The sequence below is a fragment of the Elaeis guineensis genome, chromosome 10 (genome assembly GCF_000442705.2).
Source record: "Elaeis guineensis isolate ETL-2024a chromosome 10, EG11, whole genome shotgun sequence".
Classification (NCBI taxonomy): Eukaryota; Viridiplantae; Streptophyta; class Magnoliopsida; order Arecales; family Arecaceae; genus Elaeis; species Elaeis guineensis.
This window is the reverse complement of record NC_026002.2, coordinates 21,599,079-21,611,632: the sequence shown is the minus strand read 5'-3', so window position 1 is coordinate 21,611,632 and position 12,554 is coordinate 21,599,079. Positions and strand designations below refer to the sequence as shown.

Genomic DNA, 12,554 nt, shown 5'->3' with positions numbered 1-12,554 from the left:
AGAGGGGGTAAGCTTTGTGGACTCACTAAGTTATCAATATCTCTAAGAGATTAAGTATAATTAAATTTTTTTTAAAAATATATATAATAATAGATGCAAATACCAATATAATTTAAATTTGCAAAATATGCCATGTGTAACAACAAGATTTAAAAATTTCTTATAGTTTTCATTGACTACGGCCACGATCTACCTCGTGACAAAGCTCAGAAGAGACTAGCCTCTGAATACAGAATACTCGATCCATCGAGGTATACCAGTGATCAGCCCACTGGCTAGGCTCAGAAAAGAACTAGCTTTGAATCACACAGCTACGATTAGCCTTGTGACAAGATAAAGAAATTAGTCTGAAAAATAAATACGCGAACGTATCAATGTGTGCCAGCAATCAGTCCTGACTAGCTAGGCCCAGAAGAACTAACTCTACCAGCGATCAGCCTTGACTGGTTGGATCCAGAAGAAATATGTTTCTGACGTGTGATCAATGATTAGTTTCATTGGTCAGACCTAGATCATAGTCTAAATAGAGAGTTTTTCTTATTATTTTTATAATAACTGATTTTCATAGTATGATCATACTATTTGTCATAATAATAGTAATTCAAATTTTCATATTTTATTTTCAAAAAAAAAATACTTTTTATTAAAAAACTTATGCATGGGTGAACATGCATAATTTTCATTTTCAAAAATCATGCAATATTAATTAATCTTCTTTTCAAGGATCGCATAATAGATTTAAAACTGAGAAATTAATTTATTTTAAATTACAGTTTTCGATAATCATATCAGTCACGTTATGCTTGATCCATAATTTAAGCAATCATTTTCATGAGAGCATGCATAACATAAATAATTTCTCAAATTTTTAAATATTTATATATATATGATTTTATAAAATCAATTTGAAATATATGATAAAAATTTTAGAGAACATAAGAAACTTATCATTGAGCAGATCCAAAATTCTATGATCTTCTTAGTCCAATCTCTAGATTTGGTGTTCTTCCAATGATAAAGGCTCTAGTACAAACAATTAACAAGTTTGCATTAGCCCTCAATTTGGAGAAAATTAAGAGGAATAGAAAAAGACTCTCAATTTGGCCCAGGTCTAGGTCGAGGTTTGGGTTAATTCCCAAGTCAGATCTATACGATTCGAATTGATCTAGATCCAGTCAGATTGGGTCTAATCAATAGGTTAGGTTTATCCAGGAGTTTGAGTCTCTCCCTCTCTTCCTCTTTCTCTCTCTCTCTTTCTCTCTTATCTCTGTATCTCTGTTTCTCTCTCTCTCTTTCTTTCTTTAACGAACCCTAGGCCTCTTGGGGTCTCCTAAGGGATGATAGGAGGGTAGGGTTTCGATGATGAGGCAGTCAGGGCGGCCTGCGGTGGAGGCATGGCGACAGCTAGAGGCGGCGGTCTAGCCAATGACAATAGGGATACCAAAGGTAAAGAAAGAAAGGGCACTACCCCGAAGCCATAGTGATGATACCTAAGGCCAGAAGGGAAGGGAAAAGAGAGGGACTTATTGGAGGTGGTGGCGGCAGCGATGCAGTAGCCGGTCGGTCGGATTCCAGCAGTATCTCACCCAAAGACTCTTGGAACAGGGCGATGATGGGTCTCGAAAAGAAAAATAGGTTTTTAGGGAGGTAGCAACGGTGATGGCATAGTGGCACAATGACCATCATGGATGAGGAAGAGGGAAGAGGGAGGTGGAGAGTTTTAGATGATAGATTTGATCGATGGAGGAGGGGTTTTATAGGAAAAGAAAGGAAAAGGATAGACTTGATATCCTTGGATTAAGCCGGATCTCACTGCCATAATTGATCTAATCTCTCCCACCAACACACGGCTTTTACTCGATCACTCTTGATTCTTATCTTCCCACCCCCACGGCCATAGATTAATAGGGAACATGGTTCCCCTGTTTCAAGGAAAGCCATCTTCTTCCCTCCCCATGCATCTCTCTTTTTCTTTTTTTTTTTTATTCGATTCTGATGAAATCGACAAGGGATGCCGGCTTCAGGATGAACTAGGTCCAAAGGGACCGGTTCTCACAGCCTACATACAGTTTGGCACTTCAGTTATAGGAAGAATTAAATATCAGATTTTTGTATTTTTGGTCTCCTACTACATTTAGTTGTCGTGACACTAATGCAAGGTCAATTTTTATATGTGTGAAAGAAAATAAATAATTAATAAAATTTCTCTTTGTTTTAAGTTTCCAAAAGAAATAAGAAATAGAATTTTTTTGACTTTCCTTTTTTTTTAATGTAATTAACTCATGCATGATTTTTCTTAGGCACTCGTGGTATCATGTTCCATTTTTATACATTGTGAATTATTTTTCAATGTAATTAACTCATGCACTAATTTTTTACTTATGGTATCAATCCTTGGGTCAACACTTGCCAAGACTTTTTAGACCATTTATAATGTTAATAAATCTAATAAATATTTTGATTATAGATTTATTTTGTTCCATCTTAAATAGTTCATACTAATGAACATGAATATTAATTTTACTCCGTAACTTAATTGGTATCCTCATGAGTAACCTCTAGCATATCCTAAATTTCTTTCGTAGATGTGCATATAGAAATTCTATAAAAATTGTTAGTATTTAAAGAATCAATAAGATATTTATGACCTTTGTATTTAGTTAGGCATCTTTTTGTAATATTCATCCAAATCCTTTTCAGGTTTAGGAAAAGCAACACCATCAATTAATGTGATGGATGTATAGAGTCCGTTGATTATGATTTCTCAAAAAAAAAATATAATTAAATACTCGAATGAAAATATGCATGCATGCTTTTCGATAAGTATAATTGATGCCATTAAATAATGGGGGTCGACTAGTGGATTATCCTTTGATAAGAGAAAGACCTATTTGAGCTATCGTCAATCTTTTATTCTAGATGGTTAAGTCAAAGAGAGGCAAAATACCAAGCTCTAATATCATTTATTCTCCAAAAGTAGCAATCCAAGAGGGAGAAGAGGGACGAATTGGGTTCTTCAAAAAATTTAAGGCAAACATATGCATTAATTGCAATTTAAATGTGAAAGTGAAGTGAATAGAGTGAAAGAAAATAGTAATAGCTATGAAATGTAAAGCAAGAAAGTAAATGCAAAAAATAATCACAAATATATAAGAATTTATGGTGGTTTAGTATTAAACTCAGTACCTATGTTCACTCCCTAAGAATCTCAATTTGGGAATTTTACTATAATCACTTTAGATTACAACTTGGTTATTTTGGTTGGGCTCGCAATTAACCTAGTTAGTTTTGTATAGAAAAATTAACTAAAATCTTTCCAACTAAGTCTCCCATATACTTAGTTAATACAATATCTAATTATGGGCTTGAACAAGCTTTTTCCACAAGTTTTATTCCCTAGAAACTTATAAAAAATAGAAAAATATCGAGATGAATTGAAATAAATGAGTTGATTCTCAAAAACTAAAAGAACTTGTTGAAGCTCAATGAAGTCAAAGTTGGTAGCTTTTTGAGGCTTGGACTTTCTCTTTTGAATCAATGAGAGGCATCTTTGAAGATTATTGTGAATGTACTCAAGGCTGCTCACTTAATAAATATTCTTAATTCCTCACTTTGTCTCAAAGAATTGAATGGACTCTCAAAGAATGACTTTTGGGCTGGAAGCATTCATTTCATTATTTTTTATTCTCAATTCAATTCCATGTGTTAAATACCTTTAATTTTATTCGAAAAGGATAAACTAATTGTTGTGGAAGCCAAATAGCCATTAGAGTTGAAATATGTCCGTAGAATCTGTCAGAAAAACTAGCTAGCATTGCACTGTTGGTCGTACAGGAGTCAACTCCTATATTTTAAGAGTGACTCATCATTTTCTAGGATCGACTCATTTGGCCCACAAGTTGACTTGTGAAGAAGTACAATTTTGATGGTTGTCTATCTGTCGATTGTGGCCATTATGGGATTGGCTCGTGTTGGAGTTGGGATCGACTCTTGAAATATGAAAGTTTGTTCCAATGTGGTTGTGCTGAATCATGAATTCTATGGTCAACTCCTAAAACCTTCAAAAAATATGAGTCCTCTATTTAGAATATGGTCATTTAGGGGTCGACTCATGGAATTCTAGGGTCAACTTCTCTAAGCCAAAATTTGTATAATTGCTCTTTAAATCCTTTTGAATTAGCTTGTTTAAGAAGTTTTCTTCTTTAGTGGAACGAGAGCTCGGAATGAGCTTGGCTTTGAAGGAACTAGTGGAGTAGGCGCTGGTGCGGCTACACCAACGTGACCAACGGTGACAACCACAAGGTCACCCTCGACATTGGCCGAGGCTAAGCTTGAGGCCTCGGACCTTGAAATCAGGAGAGGCAAAGCTACTCTGGTTGGTTTAGGAGTTGCCCTCTATGCTGAGGAGCTCCTGACCTTGCTCCTCTGCTTCTTTGAGCCTAAAGTTCTTCGAGAAGAGTCTTCTCGAAAGGACCATGATCTTTTCTTGGTAGTATTCCAAATCATCTCAATAGAGGGCCTCATGACTGCAAAACCTAGCAAGAAGGTTAGTTAGATAACACAAAAGAACAGATGCCATAAGAAAAAAAAAAAGAAGAACCACAACTATACTGAGGGAATTAATCAGACTCAGTCCAGTATTATACAAATTCTACTTGATTAACAGCTAATGCTGAGGAGGCATCGCAACACTGAGCAAAAGATGAAAATCTTCTCGATCCTCGTCTAGGATCACATTGTTCCTATTCAACGATCGATTGGGCTAGGCCCAAACCCAACCGAAACCCCATAGGTGGCCAGTCGGAAAAAAAAAAACCTATTCTTCTACCTATGGATAGAAGAAGAGAGATTCGTAATAAATTGACAATGGGGACAGAGATCAAAGTACCACCAACCCCTTTCCTGAGAATATTTTTGGAGAATAAAGAAATCTCAAAAAGAGACAATCTTAGGGGGATGTGAAGAATATCGCAAAGGACCATAAATGACTAAAGAATTCGAATAGAATTTGGAGCAAGCTGAGTGGGAATGATCCGAAAAAAAATCAAATATGTTACAAATGAATGGGTGAAGAGGAAAATAGAGTCCAAATCGAAGAAATTCCTCATAAATACCAATGCAACCCTCTCGAGCGAGGGTCATCCGACCTTCTGGACCTGGGATGACAACTAATACCAACCTGAGATATGATACTGATTCCAAAGTCATTCCAAATTGGCGTCAGTTAATGTAGACTCTTCACTTCCTGGACTCGGGAATACTCCAAGATTGGATTCTTCGATCATTGAGCCGGATAATGCCCGTGATGGGATGAAAAAACCACTTCGGTAGATGATCAAGGAAAATTCTCAGGTATCTCCTGATGGTGAAAAGATTGAGAGGCCTGATTCCTTAGGTAGCTTTCTCCTTCAGACCCATTTTCAGGGCTCGACATTCGAATGAAAGAAAAAAAAATGAAAAAGAAAGGAAAATGGAGCCAAAAGGCAAGAAACAAGGACAATAGAAAAATAAAGGGGAAACCACAAAAGAGAAGTATAAAAATGAAAAAGAATGGGGGAAGGAGAAAATACCCTTTGGAAGTTGTAAGAACAACCAAAAAAAGGCTGGCGGAATGACAAGACCGAAAGAAATGGAGGAACGGAAGGCTCTCTCTCTTGACTGCAATGGAAAGGAAAAGAGTAAGAAGGAAGAAGGGAGATTGCTATATATACTCTTTTCGAGCGGCTATGGTTGAAACCCTGATTTTCTTCTTCTCTGTCGATGTTGACACATGCAAACCAACATCGATGGATCTTTTGACTTTTCACCACACCTATTTTGTGATGATGCCACATGAGATAAATCCATGGGAATGGTCCGTCCTAACAATATTCCGACACGTGGAAGATTGCAGTTGACTCAAGAGCAATCCTACATATCACCGAATTGGCCAAAGTAAAGGTGATATGATGCTTCGTTCCACTCATTATTATTGTTGCATGTCTCACAAAATAGCGAAATGCTAGGCACTCCTATCGGAGATAACAATAAATGCTAGACAATTGAAAAGACATCTCGTCAGAGATTACTCTTCTCAATCGAGATGGCGAGATCATCTTGGGCGTTGGGGTAATTACTCAGATCCTCGACCCTGGATAGATACCAAAGGAAATTCTCCTCAAATGGACCTCGAGAAGAATTCTTGAGACCTATCCAATTAATGCTTCTTGTCCTCGAATGGATCGAGTAGAGGCTGAGGATAACGACAAAGAGACTAATCCTCTAGAGATCCCTCGATATGGCTAACTGGTGCTCTCCGCCCTCAAATGAGTCGAGGGGAGGCCAAGGATGACAATAATGACATGCAAAAATATTGTCATAAAATGATCTCACATTGACCTCGGACAAGCCCTCATCGGTGTCCTCCCAAGCACACATTGACAGCTAGGGAAAAATGATGTCACTAACTTGGTGAAGGCAAAATTTGTTGCCAAGGACCGATTTAGAACCGACCTTGGATGCTGTGACTTAGGATATAATGCCCTCAGACCTAGATATGAACCGAGAATTCCTACTTCACCATTAGCTCGATCAATTCACTGAGCTGATGACTAGATAAGACAAACGAATAGTTGATCTCAAAGATTGAGATTGTTCAACACATAAGATGGTAAAGAAATTCATTTCATTCCATTCAAAGAAAGCATGTTACAAATTTGTTTCATTACAACAGGAGGGAAAACAAAAATATATATGTTCGGTTAATATCCTAGAGCATGGGTTTGACTGCAAGATAGATTTGTTTAATGAAGGCCCCGACCACATCCATTTTGAAAAAACTCTCTTGGCAATCATTGGTCTATGCCAAAGGATATTGGGGATGACATAGTCGGCTTCTCCCTCGGAGACACGTCCATCTCCTGGATATTCCTTTCAAAGGACTAGAAATCCTGCTTAGGGGGAGATTGACAGCCCCAATGAAAAGCCCCGAGCCTTCCAGAAGGGTCCCATGTTGAGATGACCCCTTAAGCAGTTGCTTGCTCCACGTCTGGACCAATGGTTGACACGAGCTGTTGCACCCTTGACCAAACCTATACAAGGGAGATGGAATTTTAACAATAAGAAAATCAACAACTGGCCCTAGCTGGAATGATTGAACCTCAACGGCTTCTTCAGGTCGGTGTCGGTCATAGTTTCATGATCGGAGTGGTGATATTTTTCAATATCTCCCATGTCAAATTGAAATATTTATAAATGTGCCCTTTTTAGACACCCTGCAGCTAGCCAGAGGGTGAGAGAACTCTTCCATGGAAAGGTGGATGCCGACGACTGTTAGACCCTTGGTAGAAGCCCATGGTGATAACATCATGAAGATTGAGGGAAATGGACTTGACCACAAACTGCAGCTCCTTCCCTCCATTTACAGGGGTGGAGATGCACCTCTTCACCATCCAGGCCGTGTACCAAATATCATAACCCCAATGGCTCTAAAAGTTGCGCCTTCCAAGGAAAAGTGCCCCAGGCTCTTTTTTCGGCAAAATATCATTTTTGAAGACTGCAAGCATTAAAGATTACATGCATCATGGCCACCAAATTGCATAATCCTCCATCGCAAGGCCTTCGAGATGAACTACCTGGATCGATGCATGAGGTGCAACACATGGCCTACCAACGTCCGACATGTGACAGACTCTGATGAGACTGGACGTAATCCGAGATCTCCTTTTTCAAGCCATTACATCGTGCTGCCTCGAACTCTCCATCCTTTATAATTGCGGCGAAAATAGCGAAACGATGCATGAATGAAGTCCCAAGATTTTCTCTACTAGACACCGTGGAATAAATACTCCAAGGAGAAAGGTCGGATTGGTAACCGATGACCCACTATGGGACCAACTACTCCCTTCGCTCGAAGTCGTGAAATTGTTTCAGAATCAGGAGTGGGAGGTAAGTATTGTGGAGGTTATCCATTTTTCGATCCAATTGCCCCTCCTCGAATTGCAACCAAGCATTTACTGACAATCTGACAAGACTATCTCAAGCACCAATGAGAGATCCAAGGAACTAGGGTGGGGTAACTTCATGTAGTCGGTTTCTATCCATCCTCCACATCAGTATTTACTAACCCCGAGGTTGGGATCTGACCGAGGACAAGAAATGAAGCTCGATGAACGGGCGCCAATACATCCAGGCCTCGACCTCGAGTCATTGGCATATTTGGCCATATAGATATATGATTTTTGAGATCTTCCAATAACTTTCGGAATGTGGGCACGATCTGCAACTGGCACCCACTTCCTACAACTGACACTCATGACTAACAATCTTGATACATAGATTAGTGGGAGGATTTTCTATCCTAACGATGTGTCAGATCGTAGTCTAATAGATTTTGATGATCTATATGATTCTGACCTACAAACTTCATCTTTATATAAAAAGATAATAAAGGAACGTTGAGATAAGTTCAATTTCAAAAAGTAAAAATTCGATCATTATTTTTTTTTTCTTCTTATCATTTTTTAAATTTTAACTGACTTAAGAACCGAAGGTCCCTCACATCGATGAGTTAACCTTTTTTTTTTTTTTTTTTTGTAGGTCCATTGATCGTTGCGAGCGGCCTATAACTTTTCAGTCGTCTGTTAGATCTCCGGATGTACCATCATCGAGTTTAGGGGGCAACAGCATCCTCAACCCAGTAGGAAGCCTTGAAAGATTTCAAGATGACGCAGCACTCCTTGGTGGCCTTGATTTCCTTTTATTTTTTTAATTTTTTATAATAACTTGATTGGCCGTGACGTACAAAAACAGCTTTCCTTTTTTTTCTGATTTTCTAAAGAATTTTTTTAATTTTTTCAAAATTTTTTTAATTTTTAATTTTTTCAAAATTTTCAAAATTTGCCTTTCTCATCGTTGACTTTGGAGCCCGTCCCTCTTTGCTATGAAGAAAACAGGGAGGAAGCCAAAGCGTTCTTTCTAGTTTGCTGTGCTTGATCAGAGCAAGGGGTTTCTGAGGTTGTGCAATGGCGAACACTTTCGTCTCTTCCATCCTATCAAAAGCCAGCCAAATATTGGGCTCTTTTCAGAGATGGACAGTCTCGCCATCTTCATCATCGGATCCACGCAGCAAGATCTTGAAAGATTTGAAGAAGTTGGAGAGAACATTGACGAGGATCCAGGCAGTGCTCCATGACGCGGAGGAGAGAGAGATACGGGAGAAAGCCATCAATCTCTGGCTGAAGGAGCTTAAAGAAGTTGCTTATGAAGCGGAAGACATGCTGGACGAGTACTACTACGAGGAATTGCGAGCCCAAGTGGAAGGCCGAGCTTCCAGGAAGAGGAAGCGAGCGGAAGTGGACGATGAGGAAGAGGTAAGTGGTTCTCCCTCGACCATGGTAGTTTCAATTCCGGATGGCATGGGGGATAGAATCAGGGAGATCAGGGAGAGGTTCGATGAGATCTCGGAGGATCGGGAATGCCTCCGTTTAAGAGAAGAAGATGGAGAGCGTCGGGTTCGCGAAGCTGTGTACCCAGCACCAACCAGCCACATGGTGGAAGAGTCGAGTATTTATGGAAGGGAACATGACAAGCAAAAGGTAATCGATTTGTTGTTTTCTGAAGGTATGAAAAATGGTATCTCTATCATTCCAATTGTCGGCAAGGGGGGACTGGGAAAAACCACCATCGCCCAGCTGGTTTACAATGACTCCAGGGTAAAAGAATGTTTCGATCTAACTGGATGGATTTGTGTATCTGATGATTTCAACGTTACAAAGCTAACAAAGGACATCATTGAGTCTATTACTCAACAATCATGTGATCTTACACTACTAAGCACACTTCAAAATACTCTCGAGGCAAAGGTGAAGGGGAAGAAAGTGTTGCTCGTGTTAGACGATGTCTGGAATGAGCAACGAAGCCTTTGGGAGTCCTTAAGAAGACCTCTTGTACTTGGTGCAGGAACAGTAAGAATTATTGTGACCTGTAGGAATGATTCGGTTGCCGAGATCATGCAGACGGTGCATCCTTATCATCCTGGCTACTTATCTGAAGACGAATCTTGGTTATTGTTCAAGCACTACGCATTTGATGGTCGAGACTCTGAAGAACAATCACAGTTGACAGATGCTGGCAAGCAGATTGTGGAGAAGTGTTCCGGTTTACCATTGGCTGTGAAGACAATAGGAAGCCTTCTAAGATACATGACAGATGAAAATAGTTGGAAGGATGTCTTGCAAAGTGATCTATGGGAAGTAGACAAGAATAATGAGACTTTTGCAGCTCTCAGATTAAGCTATACTCGCATGCCAGCACATCTAAAACCTTGTTTCGTTTATTGTTCCATGTTTCCCAAGGGTTATCAGTTTGACAAAGCTGTTCTTGTCAGATTGTGGATGGCACAAGGCTACATCGCAGTTAGAGGTAGAAGAAGAATGGAAGAGATTGGCAGGGAATATTTCAATGACTTACAAAGAAGATCGTTCTTTGATTCTTGTCAAAAAATTCAAAGACGTTCTTGTATATTAACAAGAAGATCGTTCCTTGATTCGGATGATAGTTTTAAGATGCACGATATGATACATGATCTTGCGAAATCTATTGCAGGAAATGAGTGCTGCGCAGTTGTGGATAAGAAGCAACCTGATTTCCCCAACGGGGTTCTCCATTTATACATGCAAGGTGAAGTGGAATTGGTGAAAGCAGTGCGCTTGTATAATCTTAGGGCCCTGCGAACCTTGGTGCAAAAGGATCCTGACAGCGGAAGGCTAACCCCAGTAATATCATTTCTATGGCGTCATTGGATGACAAGATGTTTACGGACTCTAGAAGTTTTTGGGGAAAGCCATCATGTGTTGAAATGTTTAGTCAGTAACCAGAACCACCTACGCTACTTACATATCCGGTTCCAAAATATTCAGTCTCTCCCTATACCAGTATGCCGTCTTTACCACCTACAGACATTGATACTCGAACATGGGAAGATTCCAGATAGAGGTCACCTTACAGAGTTACCTGATGGCATAGGTAACCTTACTAACCTACGATACTTTGAGCTACGGTCAAATGTTATTAATATGCTCCCTAAATCAGTAAGCCTCCTTTGCCACCTACAGACATTGATACTTCATAGTGATGTTCTTGCAAAGTTACCAGATGGCCTAGGTCAGCTTAGTAACCTACTATTTTTTGAGCTACGGTCAAATGCTATTGAAAGGCTGCCTGGATCCATTTGTCAGCTCCGCAACCTGCAGATGTTGGATGTTGGGTCATGCAAGAATCTTGTAGAGTTACCCAGTGGCATAGGAAGCCTTACCAACCTCCGTCTCCTTGGTACCGATGGCACTGGAATTAACCGCCTGCCAATTGGAATCGATAAACTAACAAATCTTCAGAGTTTGCTCGGACGTCATGAAGCACAGGGTGCGATAAGAGTGCTGAAGGACTTGGTAAACCTCCAAGGAACTCTCCTAATCTCAGGGCTCAGAAACTTAGTCAGCATAGAGGATGCCAGGGATGCTGGTCTTAAATGTAAGCATAGACTTGAGCACCTGTCTCTAGCATGGAATGGGCAACATGATATCAGCTTTATTTCGTTTCTTGACAACCTAGATATAGAAGTTAGTTCAGAGGAAAATAAGGATGTCCCAGCTGATGAGCGAAGGGAGGAAGCCATGCTCGAGTACCTCCAACCTCACGCCAACCTCAAAATGTTGCATATAGTAGGGTATGCTGGTTCCAAGTTTCCAAAATGGGTGGGAAATCCTTTCTCCTGCGCATCATTGAAAGAAATCAGTATAAATGGATGTGAAAACATAAGGTCCCTTCCTTTATACATTCGTGACTCTCTTGGAAAATTGGATGAACCCATGCCACAATCCGTGCTTGAGAGAGTGCACATTTTGAGTTGCCGACAGCTCACATCCATAGTAGGGTTGCATAATCTCCCCTCGCTTAAATATCTGACGATATACGATTGTCCTCAACTCTCTCTCTTATCAGAGGAAGGACTGCCATCCACACTTGAAATGTTGTCAATAGGGGAGTGCCAACAGTTGCCATCGTTGTCGGGGATGCAAAACCTTACTTCTCTCAGCATATTAAATATATATAATTGTCCCAAACTTCAGATCATGACAGAAGATCAGCTCTCATCTATGCCTCGCCATGTGAAAGTTATTGACTGCCCTGGATTGGTCAACTGGTGCCAAATACAAAAAATCAACCGCACTTAGGTACCCTCCATTTTAAATTTGAAGTGCTTCAATTGATTACTCTGAGACTTGCATAATAATATGTTCAAAGATTGAATGTTTAAAGCTTCTGTATCGAACTCAAGCGCCAACAGAGTTCTCTGACTCTCTTTTGCTGATGTACCAGGTCGATCGTTTCAGGCAACAAGCTGATGATACCGAACATATGGGAGAACATAATGCATGGGTTTGATGATTTGATATCCCCTGAGCATCTGCATTCAAAGAACTGCTTTGGGTTGTGTACTAGCATAGATGAATTGCAACAGACTATATCCCGTCTGTTTTTCAAAAATCCTTGGAATTCCTTTTCGATAATAATTC

The 12,554-nt window shown here is 39.8% G+C and overlaps 1 protein-coding gene across 1 annotated transcript; it reads left to right on the top strand.

Moving 5' to 3' along the window:
- The first annotated feature begins 8,737 nt into the window (after positions 1-8,737).
- On the top strand, positions 8,738-12,501 carry LOC140850755 (putative disease resistance RPP13-like protein 1). The gene is made up of 2 exons (XM_073244911.1): positions 8,738-12,212; positions 12,372-12,501. The coding sequence occupies exon 1, from the start codon at positions 9,003-9,005 to the stop codon at positions 12,210-12,212; it is 3,210 nt and encodes a 1,069-aa protein (XP_073101012.1). The 5' UTR covers positions 8,738-9,002; the 3' UTR covers positions 12,372-12,501.
- Positions 12,502-12,554: the final 53 nt, after the last annotated feature.